This window comes from Eimeria tenella, genomic scaffold, assembly GCF_000499545.2.
Source record: "Eimeria tenella Houghton genomic scaffold, Eth_scaff121, whole genome shotgun sequence".
NCBI classification, from domain to species: Eukaryota; Apicomplexa; class Conoidasida; order Eucoccidiorida; family Eimeriidae; genus Eimeria; species Eimeria tenella.
The window spans coordinates 55,728-67,647 of NW_013541487.1; the positions used below are offsets into that span (position 1 = coordinate 55,728).

The following is an 11,920-nucleotide window of genomic DNA, read 5'->3' on the forward strand; positions in this document are numbered from 1 at the left end:
AAGTCAGCTTGGAGTCACGCCTTGGCTCGGAAAGATAGCAACGGAACGCATTTGTCCACTTACCCCTGCGGTTACTTCCCCTCCACAGAGTTGCCAGCACAATATGAGCCTTGTCTCCACTTCCCGCCTTTAGCCCTGCGTATGTGCAGCTACGTCACGGCAAAATGGAGACACAACAGTCAGTCATGCGTAGCGTCACAGGTTTTAAGCAATCGTATCGACCCAAGGTGGGCTGCGTGAGTAGGCGTGACAGCAAATAGCAGTCATTTACAGGGGCATTACACCGGCTAAATTCACCGGCAGACGGAACTCACAACATAGACAAAGTAGAGAAGGCAACCTTGTGTAAATTCATGATCTTAAGATATTCACTGTTGAGTGGAGGGGCAATAATACTGGCACTCCAAAGCCTCCAAAGCCCTGAACAGTGTGCTCCTCGAAGCATCGAGACGCTGTCATTGGACAGCGGTGTAGAAAGCCCCTCTTTTGGGCAACATTGTTTCTTATAGGTTAATGTTTGGATATCGTTGCTCTGTGGATGAAGAGGTGCGACGCAGCTGCGGCGTCTTTGGAGGAATTCCCCCTTGAGAACGACACTGGGGCAGAACCATGCCTTGATCCGTGAGCGCGTTGAAGAAGAACCGAACCGCGTTAATGCAGAGTGTGATTTGGCTTTTTTTAGTTAAGTGAAAGCTAGTCTCAGCGCACAGGAGAGGCTTCCGGTATATGAAACAGGAGGTCTTCCGTGCAAGGAGCTGATGATGGACCTCGCGGCAGAGCACGAAACCCACGCGCGCAGAATTCAACAGGCAGATTTACTGGATCCTGTCATACATCAAGTAGATTTGACTGATACGCATGTGAGCAACTCTTCCTCTACGGAAGTGCTTAATGACACTGCTGTGCCCGCACCGGCACCGTGCAGCGGGTTTCACCGGAAACGCAGTAGAGTCTCGCGTTCCTCAACTTGGCTGTTTCTCGCCTATGTACTAGGGCTTTTGGTTGTTGTATCACTGTGTAGCCGTATTGGTCAGAATGCGACGGGAAGTGGTTTGGCAGTGCGAAGGCTTGGGAGTATGGGTGGCCCCGCAGGGGTTGAACTTGATGCAGACGAACTGGCGGAGCTTTGCCTTGAAATGGGGGAATGGAAGCCGATTGAACCCCTTTTTGGAGGGGGGCGAGCATCGCCTGCAATTGTGGAAATGGTTTTTGAGTCACTAACTGTGGCGCCTGCTGACGAATCTTCCACATCTGGGGTGAACCCCTATGAGGGTTTCCAGTCTACACACCGGCTTCCCATCGTAAACGGGCATGCGCACGGAAGCGAAGAGCCTCTTTCTACTGATGAAGATATGGATTCTGACAGTGCCAGCCTAGACTTCTGTTCATATCGATGTCCTGTGGGTATTCTGTCCGTGCCCCCAGAGTCTTCGGGAAGTTCACACGCGAGCCTCGAGACTCAGTCGGAAGGCAACTTAGCACTGCTAACGCAGCTTAGAAAAGGACAGGGCTCTCAACCACAAAGGCGACACAGTGCGCATTGCTGTCCGACGTCGACAGAGCATGGCACAGATACGGGTGGAGCAGCTCACAAACCCCTACGTCAGTCATGTAGCGACCCCACGACAGCTAAACCGAGAAGTTACTTGCAAGCCATAGAAGAGGAGGCTTCGTCTTCATCATCAAGTGAAAGCAGGCCGCATCGTGGGATACCCGTTGGTAGGACTTCACGCGATGCGCATCCTTTTGTTCGCCTTCCTTTGTTGGAGCCAGGAGCAGACAAGGATTTGCCAGATTTGAGGGCGCTAAACCTACGAGGAAGATCTCCGCTTCTTGCTCACTCCCTCAAGATTGTCCGAAGCTTTCTAATGAAGCCTATTCTCAACAAAATAGAGGTGATCGAGCTCTTGAAGTGCGAGGCAACAATGTTGAGGCAAGCAGCACAACTCATAGCATTGTCTGTCGATAATTTGAACCCGTCTTCTGCAGTTGAAGTTTTGGGACGTCGCTTCTTAGTCTTGCAGGCGCTGCACTCAGTTGCGAAACTTTTAGGAGACCATGTGGCTAATAATGTATGGTACAAATCGGTCTTTGCCCTTCTGCCATCGAGTTACAGCAAACGGTTCCGCAGAAGTTTTGGACGCTGGTCTGAACGTTATATTATTTTGTCAAGAGATTTGATTGAGGCAATGGAAATGTACAGGGTGGGCGATGAGCCCTCTGCGGAGAGGATTATCGACCTCAAAAGAAGACTGTTGTGTTTGCCGGATTCTCCCTCGGGTTTCCGTAGAGTTGCCTGGAGCATATGGCGGACAGACGACATGCTGTTTCAAGGGCGTTCATGACAAACAACACTTCTGTGATAATGCATCATGTAGAGCGAGGCAGATAAAGATGCAGTTCTGCTGGCAGGATTGCCACGGACGAACGAGTCGTAGCTCGTGAATGAGGGGCTTCGGGAGTGAAGTATTTCTTCGTTTGGCGATCATAATGCCGTGTGAAATCTCCACGGAGAGACGCAAAATTTTCATCATCACGCTGTGGACTGTGCGGATTCAATTCAGCATATGGACATGTCAAGAACCAGCCCGTCAAGAAAGGGGCTTTTGGCAGACCTTCATACTTTCCCGAGCGCCATCTGATTCTGCAGTAAAGTACGCATGTGCGTTACTAAATTTTCGCATCGTTAACCGGCTGGTTCAACTGTTGGTGGGACAGTACCCGTGAGCTTCTGCATACGAGGGCTCCTGTGCAGACAGGCTATGGCCAGCGTCGCAGTCAAATGCGTGAATACATCTTCTTGGCCAACCAGTCAAGTGGGCTGTAGAATAATTCCGTGGCACTATACTCTGATCAGTCGCTGCGTGGGTACTATGGGTTCTAAGGTGAAGGGCGTTTTAGGAAGGAAGCGGCTAGTGCCTTCCTATCAAGCCGGCTGCTATCCTTTGTGGCATATTTACCGGCCTGTCCCAGTCAATGGTAATTGTTGGAAACAGTTGCCGAACTTTTGTTTCAAAGTCGAGACCCAACTAACTATGATAGAGCAGCTGAGAGCTGGTGAAAGGCCTGAATGTGTGCCTGGTTGGTACAAGGACAATCGTTTTTGCTGAGAATAGATTTAGATTATGAAGGCCGGGTCACGATTCACGGCCAAAAGGTCTAGCGGGCCCGCAGAGAGAGGTCGGCTTTGCAGAAAAAGCATGCAGGAACGGCAAAAGTATCAGTTGATAATGACTAGAAAAGTTTTGCCCTTGGCGGATGGAGCACGTTGAAATGGTGTTGAGAAGTTGCTAGATGGCAGCCTATTCATTGAGCCACTCGCTAAAACTTTTTACCTCGCACGACGCGCAATTTTAAGGCCAGGATTATTCTTGAACTTATTCAAAGAGAAACAGGAAAACCACGATACTTAGAAGCAGCACAGTCAATCTAACTTGGTAAGAATCGTAGAGGCACTTCAGTGTTGTCCTCAGCAAACCATGGCGCAGGAGCAAGTTGGGGAACTGTATACTTCTTCCATGCAATAAAATTTGAAAATATTGGGTTTTTCTGCTCATGTTATGTAAGATGCAGGTTTCTGCTCCATCGCCTTTGCGTGTGACGCGAGCACGATTTCATTATCCTCAGAAGAAAGGCGGGAAATTGATTAGTCCTTTTGAAGCCAAACCTGAAGGCGACCTCGGCAGAAGCATTACAACAGTCAAGGTTTAAAACACGAAAGTTTCACAATTCCACGATTGTAGTAACATAGAATTGCCTCGGGAGTTTGTCACGAATTCTGTGGGGTGTGTCAGGTCACCCTACGCTTGGTTTGACCAAAATGAGTTCAGCTGCCGTACTGCACACAGAGGCCTAGATGCAATGAAAACAGTTGGAAATTACGTGTGCGTCAATTTCTTTAAATGTCGCTGTGTAGAATCTGTTCCGTTAGCAGTGCTCCTGCCAGTTGCAGGCTGCTCGCGAGCATTGCCAAAAGGGCTACATCATGCCGAGGGAACATAAATTTTACCCCACTTGCTCCTAAAAGAAATGATTTACTTCAGCATGATACTAAAATATATGAAAGAAGTCGCGTTTAGTCCCTGCACAATGACGAAAAGTTCTTAGCAGAATCCCGCCTAATGACCGTACAGTGCCATGCACAACGCAAAGGGAGAGAAAACTCCGGTAAAACCAGCCTTTTTCTTATACTATAGTGATGAATATTGGGTAAAGTTTACGTGTGAGTTTGCCGAAGGAGATCTGAGGCGCATTTGGCCCCCGAGCAAGTGAAGCAATTTTACGTATGTATGTGTTGGGTGTGATACGACAGATGATGCACTTAGCAGAGGCCTCAGGCAAAGACACAGGAAGCGTTTAAATGAGTAACATAGACTTTGCGGCATCTTCAAGGAACGTGACGGTACCAACATAAAAAAAAGAAACGAGAAATTTCGCCCCGGTGGGAAGGCTAGCCTTGCTTCCCACTTGAGCGCTTTGCCTTCTTCTACTTCCTTCGTATCATTTACCATTTGCCTGCCCATGAATGGATAATTTCTGAGTAACTTTGTATGCGGGAAGTATCTCTTCACAATTTTGTGGCCGTATTTTCGACTTGACTATTGCACTTCCCTGCGCAGGCAACCTGGCTTGCACTACTCTAGGGCAAAAACGGAAGCATTTTCCCACACGCAAAAACACTTAGTTGTAGCGTAATAAGCTTCAACAGCTTCGAAATGCCAATTAACTGTTTGGAGCGCGGCCTTTAGTCACTTTTGTTTTGCCTCATTTCACTGGGGCTTTTCGACAAAACAAGGACAGCATGCTACTTACGTTACCCATTAAACATGAGAAATTTTGTGATCAGTGTAAAATGCTTCCAACGGGTGTTCTGCATCATATCAAGAATACGGAGATCTCTGCCGACCGGCAAGCAAATAGATGTCAGATTTTTTTGCTGCTTAGTTGCACACCCGGCTTCCCATTGGCAAAAATTAGCATTCTTGCACGTGGTATGGAGTATTAAAAGCTTGCCCCTTTAGCGTTTAATTCAGCCCTAAACAATTTCACGAAAGTCCCGCTGTGCACAAACGAAGCGCCAAACAGAAATAACATTCATCTTGAGATGAGTATCTTCTTCATTGCCTGCCTTCATCTAACGGAATCATTGGACAAAATGTTTTGATCCTTGTTGAATGCAGTATGAATTTTCAAACGACAAACAGCACCACGTGCTATCCGATTACTTATTAACTTCCTCAGCTGCATACACCTTTACTTCTGCCCACTCTCCATCAAATTCTCTCTGAAGCTAGCCAGCCAGCATGTTACAGAGGAAAGGGTGTGGCTCAGCAGCAAGCACTTACCTGCTATGGCCACAGGTTGAGTGGCCTCACCGTGGCCCCTTCACTATCAGAGAGCGCATCAACATTGTGGCTCACTCTTTGGGGCTGCTGCCGGCAAAAATCTTACCATGAGGTTTCTCATGTTTTCGCGCTTGTCCCACATCCTCCCCGTGACAGTAACACGGCTGCCAAAGAAGCCGCTATCAATTAGCTTCCTATGCCAGACGCAGCAGGAAATTCGATTCATCAGGGAAAGTCTCAGTACAACTTGAATAAAAGGCGCACAGGCAACGAGATACAGCACCTAGGGGAATGGCGGGGCATCTCTGAGGACCACCTTACGTGGGGAGGTGCTGAACATCTCACCAACTGCCCTGCCTCACTATGAGCATGGGGCTGCCGCACCCAGTGGTTATCTGCCGCTTCCTAAGCCTAGTTTTCTCATCACTTTTTCCGATACTCTCCCTCTACGAATGACTTCGTAGGCTTAAGTGTTTCCCGCCTCCCAGTACTCTATGCGCCACCTTTGTTGCCGTCTACCGATCATTAGTATGACAGAGCTTTAAAGCTCACCCAGCGGCCAAAATCCAGTGGCAGCTGCGCGAAAGAGGGAAGTAGCGTGACCGGGAAAGTGCACGTTCACACCACCTTGTGAATGCCTAGCTGCACGCAGCTTCCATGCAGGCGCGCCCTGCTTAGAAAGTAAACCACACAATTAATGCATTCTTCATGTGAGAAAGGTAATATAAGATGTGGCAATGCACTAGAATTAGAAAACAATACTACTGATAGCTGTACTACCAAAGATAACACTAGAAGTCTTGAAGTGCATGAAGCTAATGAAGCAGAACAAAGAACAACGAGAGAGAAGAGAAGCAGCTTCAATTTTTGAAAAAAAAGAAGATAAGAACGTCAAAACATAAAAACAGTAACGACAAACGTTTTAGTGAATAAATGAACAGGCAACAATAAACAGGAAAATAACTCAGGAGAAGGAATGAATGAGAGAAAAAAGGATTTATCTTGTGTTAACGAGGTAAAGAAGGAAAATAGCGTAGTTAAAACAGTACAGTGAATGAATACAGTAATATCTGTCCAAAAACAAATCATTGGGGGGGAAAACGATAAAGGGAAAATAAATGGCTTCATGAGGAGTTATTGAATGCGCAAGTATGGATATACAGGGAGAAAGGGAGGCGTACTAGATTGGCTAGAGCTAACAGCCAGTAACGATCAGGAGAACAGCAACGAGAGATTGAACTATCTTGAAATAGAATTAGAGTTAAATTAGCCTAAAGATGACGAAAAGGAAACGAATTCAGGTAAATTAAGGTGAAATGAATACCCACAATAATGGTGAGAACCCACTGCGACCAGAACTAGCAAGACCCAGTCAAGCGCGGAGGTCCTGCATTTCAGACATGGCTGAAGACAATCAAAGAGCGGAGAAAAGGAGAGAAGAGATGCTGTTGTACAACTCAGCGATGTTATAAGACATTACAAGCATTGGAATTGTTCCGAATGATGCCAAAGGCCCAAGAAAATGCCACAAAAAACCTTCGAAGTTTGAGTTTGGAATACAGCTGAAAGAAGCCAAGCTCCAAACAAGGAAAAGTTACAACAAATCAGATCATAACACAAACGTTTCTGCTGTATACAAGCGAGCTAGGGTAACGGATTTGTCGTGCTTTGTAGCAGGAAGTGTAGATCTACAGTAGAAGACTGTGCTGAGGCTGGAGCAGCTGGCAACAGCCCGAGAAGAAAGCGCGAAATTCACGGCAAGCAGCTTTCGTAGTAGCGGTCGACATGCACGAGGCAATGCCCTGAATCACACCTGCAGCAAGATACGCTGCAACAGACTCACAAGATAAACACAGAACAGCTGCAACAATTTTGTAATAGAGCACGCTCAGCTCAGCTCCTGCTAGCGACGCAAGCTCGCATCTGTCACTACTAACTGAAGGCACTTGTTAAACATTGAAAAACCTAATCAACATCATCGCATGTCCTCTTTCCTCGAAATTCTCTTGCCTTCCCGTGATATTCCTTGCTGGCTGCGTCGGCGTTCTGTGCATTGCAGTTTTATTGCTTCTTTCCAGCCTCGATCCCTGGGCCTAGCAGCACACCTTTCGATATTAGTTTGGCCCCTGGGACCTTCTTCAGGCCTTTTTGTGTTGGGATCAAAAGCAATTTACATTTTTCTTACATCGCTTTACTGGTTGCCTGTGTTGGAACTCGCCATCTTGTAAGCGTCGGGCGCGCGGACTGCAACTAGTATCTTCGCCTAAAAGTCGGTGCAACAGCGCGCCTGGCCCAATCCCTGAATGTGATTCTGCCAAAAGTTTCAATCTGTGCTTGTTGAGCACTGACAAAACCTCCACGGGTGTAGTGAGCGAAGCCCTGAACTAAGCTTCGCGCTGTTGGACGAAGGTACGCCCTGCTTGGCTCCCACATGTATTGCTGCACCGGATAATTAAGGTGCAACTACAAGATCTTCGGGGGTTCCAGTTTATTAAACAAAAGCACGACATTTTGGCGGACAAGGCAAGGGGCTCTGCTACTCAACTAACTAGCTGTGAGTTCCATTCTGTGCGTCTGTGCCTGTTATGTGCACAGACTACTGTTAGCTCCAAACGCGAGCTTTGCAGTGGCGCATGCATGGTCTGGAATCCAGAAGAATTCCTTATTTTTTCACCAAATAGTCCTTTCCCATATTTCAAGTTGCTTTTTTTGCGTCCCAAAGCAGGACTAGCGCTTAATTGCAGTGCCCTACTGCACATTTCCAGCCCCAGTGAACCAGTAGTGACACAATATTCATGCTTTACGGCTGTGCTGACAATAAGTGCTAACTGTTGTTGGATGTATTAACAATAAATACAAACACTTGCACAACCGTGCGGTAGCAAGTAATTAGGCAAAGTTTTCCGCAGCGGAAGTTGAATAAGGCGCATGAAGTACTTCATGCGCCAACTTCCGTGGCTGGAATCAGGCTGACAAGAATCTTTCTTTGAATTCCGTGAACAAGAAATGAGAAAATGAATGAAGGAAACACCTGCAGACTACCTCTTTGGCCCCGCTTTCAAGGTGAGATAGTTTTTGGGCCATCGCCGCTTTAGTTCAGAGATCCACATTGGAAACTGAGCAGGTTCAACTCATTAAGGGCTTTTCTGTCGAAGAGCCTCAGCCCGCAGGCCACTTAGCACTGGTTTTATTTTCTAGAATGTTAAAAGTGTTTTTCGAATGCAAGTGCAAAAGGCTATCAGGGATTTTGGCCCTTAATGCCTCATCTTTCTACATTCTGGCGGCTGGGGCACTGGCAGTACAAAACTCCAACTATACCCGGGCAGCACATCAGACACATCAGGCCTCTACACCGTGAAGTTGGAGTTATTCAGTGCTTTAACTCATCAAAAAGAGTAGGTAAAATGGGCAAAAGTTCTGCCAATTCAAGGAAGATGGACTAAGCTATATTTTCGCGTCCTCGCTTCTTCCTAGTTCAGTGCCCAGCGGACTGAAACGACTAGCAAATTGGAGCAGCTGCCCTCCGTTTCCTGCCCTACGCAGTGATCGAAAGGAATTTTACTTGTCTTATTTGAAACAAACACGGAAATTCAATCGGTTTTGTGCATAATGGAGTATTTCGGCGAAGTTGCAGCAGCGACCAAAGCCCGCCACCCCGCATGCGAGCCACCGGAGGCACCCAGCCGGCATAGCGGCGCTTCTTTCGCGCAGCTTTCCTGTTGAAGACTTGTTCCGCGTTACTGCTTGGGGGCTTTTTGGTGTGGAGACAAGCAGAAAAAGGTGTGTACTCGGTCGGGGCGTTGGTTCTTGGGGCTCTGCCGCGCGTGCACAGGTGGCCTGTTCAAGTCTGGCTTTGCCCGCGAAGTGGAGGCATTTGAGCCGCCTTTGCAGCGCCGCAGCTGGCTCGCACTGCTCAATAATGTAGACCAGAAAGCTGCACAGCAGGCGGGGTGTAGAGACACGTTCATCTCGCAGCTGTCGTTCAACTCCCTCGCCACAGCGCTCGGCAGCCGCAGCAGCAAAATGGAGCCCAGCTGCGGCCCTCCCGAGGCTCTGCAGCAGCAAGCTGCTTCTCCGGAGCCAGCAGAGGCTGAGTCTTCCACGGCCTCAACCGCACCCGCAGCAGCAGCAGCAGCGGCAGCGGCAGGAAGGGCCTCCTGCGGATGGACGTCGGCGGACATCCAGAACGGGGCGGAGGCTGCTGCAGCAGCTGCTGCTGCTGCAGCAGCTGCTGCTGCAGGGGGCTCAAGACATGCAGCTTCAAAGGCAAACCAGCTGCCTGCGGCCTCCGAGGTTTTTGCTGCTTCCGGCGAAGTGCCAGCAGAGGCTCAAGAGCCCAACACTGACAAGCGGGCGGAGGAGGACCACGATGTGACCACTGGTCCGTTGGCGGCGAACGGCAAGCAGCTGCTGCAGCAGCGCCAGCTGCACAGGAAAGCCCAGGGGCAGCAGCACCGGCAGCACGAAGAGCAGCAGGAGCCGCCGCAGCAGCAGACGGCCGCCAAGGCGGCTGCAGCAAATACAGGTGAATCGTCGGAGGCAGCAAGAGGCACGGACAGGCAGCAGCAACAGCAGGAGGCCCAGCAGCAGCAAGAAGTGATGCAGCAGCAGCAGCAGCAAGGGGTACACCAACAGCAGGGGGAGGTGCCGGGGGAACAGCAGCGCGGGAAACAGCCGCATGCAAGGAAGACCAGCAGCAGAGCGGACAGCAGCAGCAGCAGAGCGTCTCTGGCAAGCTCAAGCGGCGAAGCAGCAGCAGCAGCAGCAGCGAGCCCAGCAGCGGCGGCTCTCCTAGCGCCAGCAGCAGAGGCAGCAGCAAAAGACACAAACAAAATCTACACGATCCAGGAGATAATGAAGTATGCAGTTAAAAGCCAGAGGCCCTTCCACCCTTCTGTACCCCTTGAACCCACCGGCCAAACGGGGGCCCCCCTGGGGGCCCCCCTAGGGGCCCCCCTGGGGGCCCCCGCGGGGGCCCCCCTGGGGGCCCCCGGGGGGCCCCATGGGGGACCGCAGGCAGCTGAATCTATGGGGTCTGCTGCAGCAGCTGCAGCAGAAGTGCAGCATGTGGGCGGGGCTGAGGGAGGCGGGGCGGAACCAGGAAGTTTGCTGCAGCAGCACGCAGCAGAGGCTGAAGCAGCAAAGGCCTACAAAGGCGACACAGCACCTCCTCGTGCTGCTGCTGCTGCTGCTGCTTCCCCTGGGGCCCCCGCGTTGCATGCGGGGCCCCCTGCAGCGCTAGACTATCATGAGGAAAGGGAAGCCTATTTTCGCTCGTGCTTTTGCGAGTGAGTGCTCAGCTCGCTGGCATGCTGCTGCTGTTGTTGCTGCTGCTGCTGCTGTTGAGCTGTTGCTGCTGTTCGTGGGTGTGGGGTTGCTGCTGCTAGAGCTGCTGCAGGAGCTGAAGAGTGGCGCTGTTGGGTGCGGCAGCGCAGCAGCAGGTGTCCGTTTTGCTGCTGCCTGTGCTGCAGGCCAAGCTTCCGTTTGCTGCCGCGCCCAGCAGAAGCTGCTGCTTCCTCTCAGGGTTTGGGGGCCCCGGGGCCCCACGGAGGCTCTTGGAAGCCTCGACAGACCCTGGGAGGCTCTTCGGGACGGTCGGGTGTGTCTGCTGTTGCTGCTACTGCTGCTGCTGCTGCTGCTGCTGCAGCTGCTGAGGCGAAACGCACGTGATTTGTAACTCTTCCGTTCAGGAGAAGAAGTCCATTCGGCTCAAGAAAGAGAGGAAGGGGCCCACCTGCTGGGCGCTTTCAAGGGGGGCCCCCAGGGCCAAGGGAGGCGGAAGCTGCCGAGAGCTGCCCGGGCCGCTGGCCCTGCGCCGCTGCAGTAAGCTGCGTGCTGCTGCTGCTGCTGCTCTGCCGCAGCACTTCTCGCAGCACATTACAAACGGCAACACAAGTGCATGCATGCAGCTACCTGGGCGAAGCAGCCATTGCCACTGTTCACTAAATGGTCTTTTGCTCTTCTCTGTTGCATGCTTTATCGACTTCTTCCCGCCCTTGCCGCTGCGTGCTGCTGCTGCTGCTTGCTGCTGCTGCTTGCTGCTGCTGCTGGCTGCTGCAGCAGTCGTGGGGAATGCGGCTGGAGCCGGAAGCATGCGTTTTTGGTGTTTTCTTTTCAGGGTATGTTTTGGCTGGCAGCCACAAGTTAGCTTTTAAAGAGCAGCAGAGACAAAGCAGCAGTAGCAGCAAACTTAGTAGCGTCAGCAGCAGCACGGCAGCAACACAAGCACTCTTCGTGGCCGGCGCGCAGCTCTTGAGGCTGCATGTGCAGCAGCAGCAGCAGCAGCAGCAGCACAGTGACCCTGCTGCCTCAGGGAGTTGATTGCGCTTTGCAGCAGCCCTTCTAGAAGTGCTGCTGCTAGCCCAGAGCCCTGCTGCAGCAGCAGCAGCAGCACGCTGCAGTGCTGTGCTGCTGCTGTGTCTGTCAGGCCCCGCATGCAATTGAAGGAGGCCACAGACGTCAGGAGGGCCCCCCTTCTTGGGCCCTTCAAAAGGTGGGCCCCCAGCCCTTTGCCGACTTGGGCCCCCTGGCCTTTTCTGAAGCGCGAGCTGGGGGCCTTGGGGGGCCCCCGGGGG

At 51.0% G+C, this 11,920-nt stretch overlaps 2 protein-coding genes across 2 annotated transcripts in view; both read left to right on the top strand.

The window, feature by feature from the left end:
- Positions 1-1,076: 1,076 nt before the first annotated feature.
- On the top strand, positions 1,077-2,345 carry ETH_00004525 (uncharacterized protein; the record flags this gene model as incomplete). The annotated part of the gene is made up of 1 exon (XM_013373158.1): positions 1,077-2,345. One exon carries the CDS (start codon positions 1,077-1,079, stop codon positions 2,343-2,345), a length of 1,269 nt encoding a protein of 422 aa, XP_013228612.1.
- A 7,023-nt stretch (positions 2,346-9,368) lies between these two features.
- The window catches only part of ETH_00004530 (uncharacterized protein), a gene marked incomplete at both ends in the record, with an annotated part of 8,851 nt that continues 6,299 nt past the window's right edge, over positions 9,369-11,920 (top strand). The window contains 4 exons of the mRNA XM_013373159.1: positions 9,369-10,633; positions 10,817-10,944; positions 11,036-11,168; positions 11,773-11,838. Of these exons, the coding sequence (XP_013228613.1) occupies positions 9,369-10,633; positions 10,817-10,944; positions 11,036-11,168; positions 11,773-11,838 (1,592 nt within the window). The remainder of the gene's footprint in view (positions 10,634-10,816; positions 10,945-11,035; positions 11,169-11,772; positions 11,839-11,920) is intronic.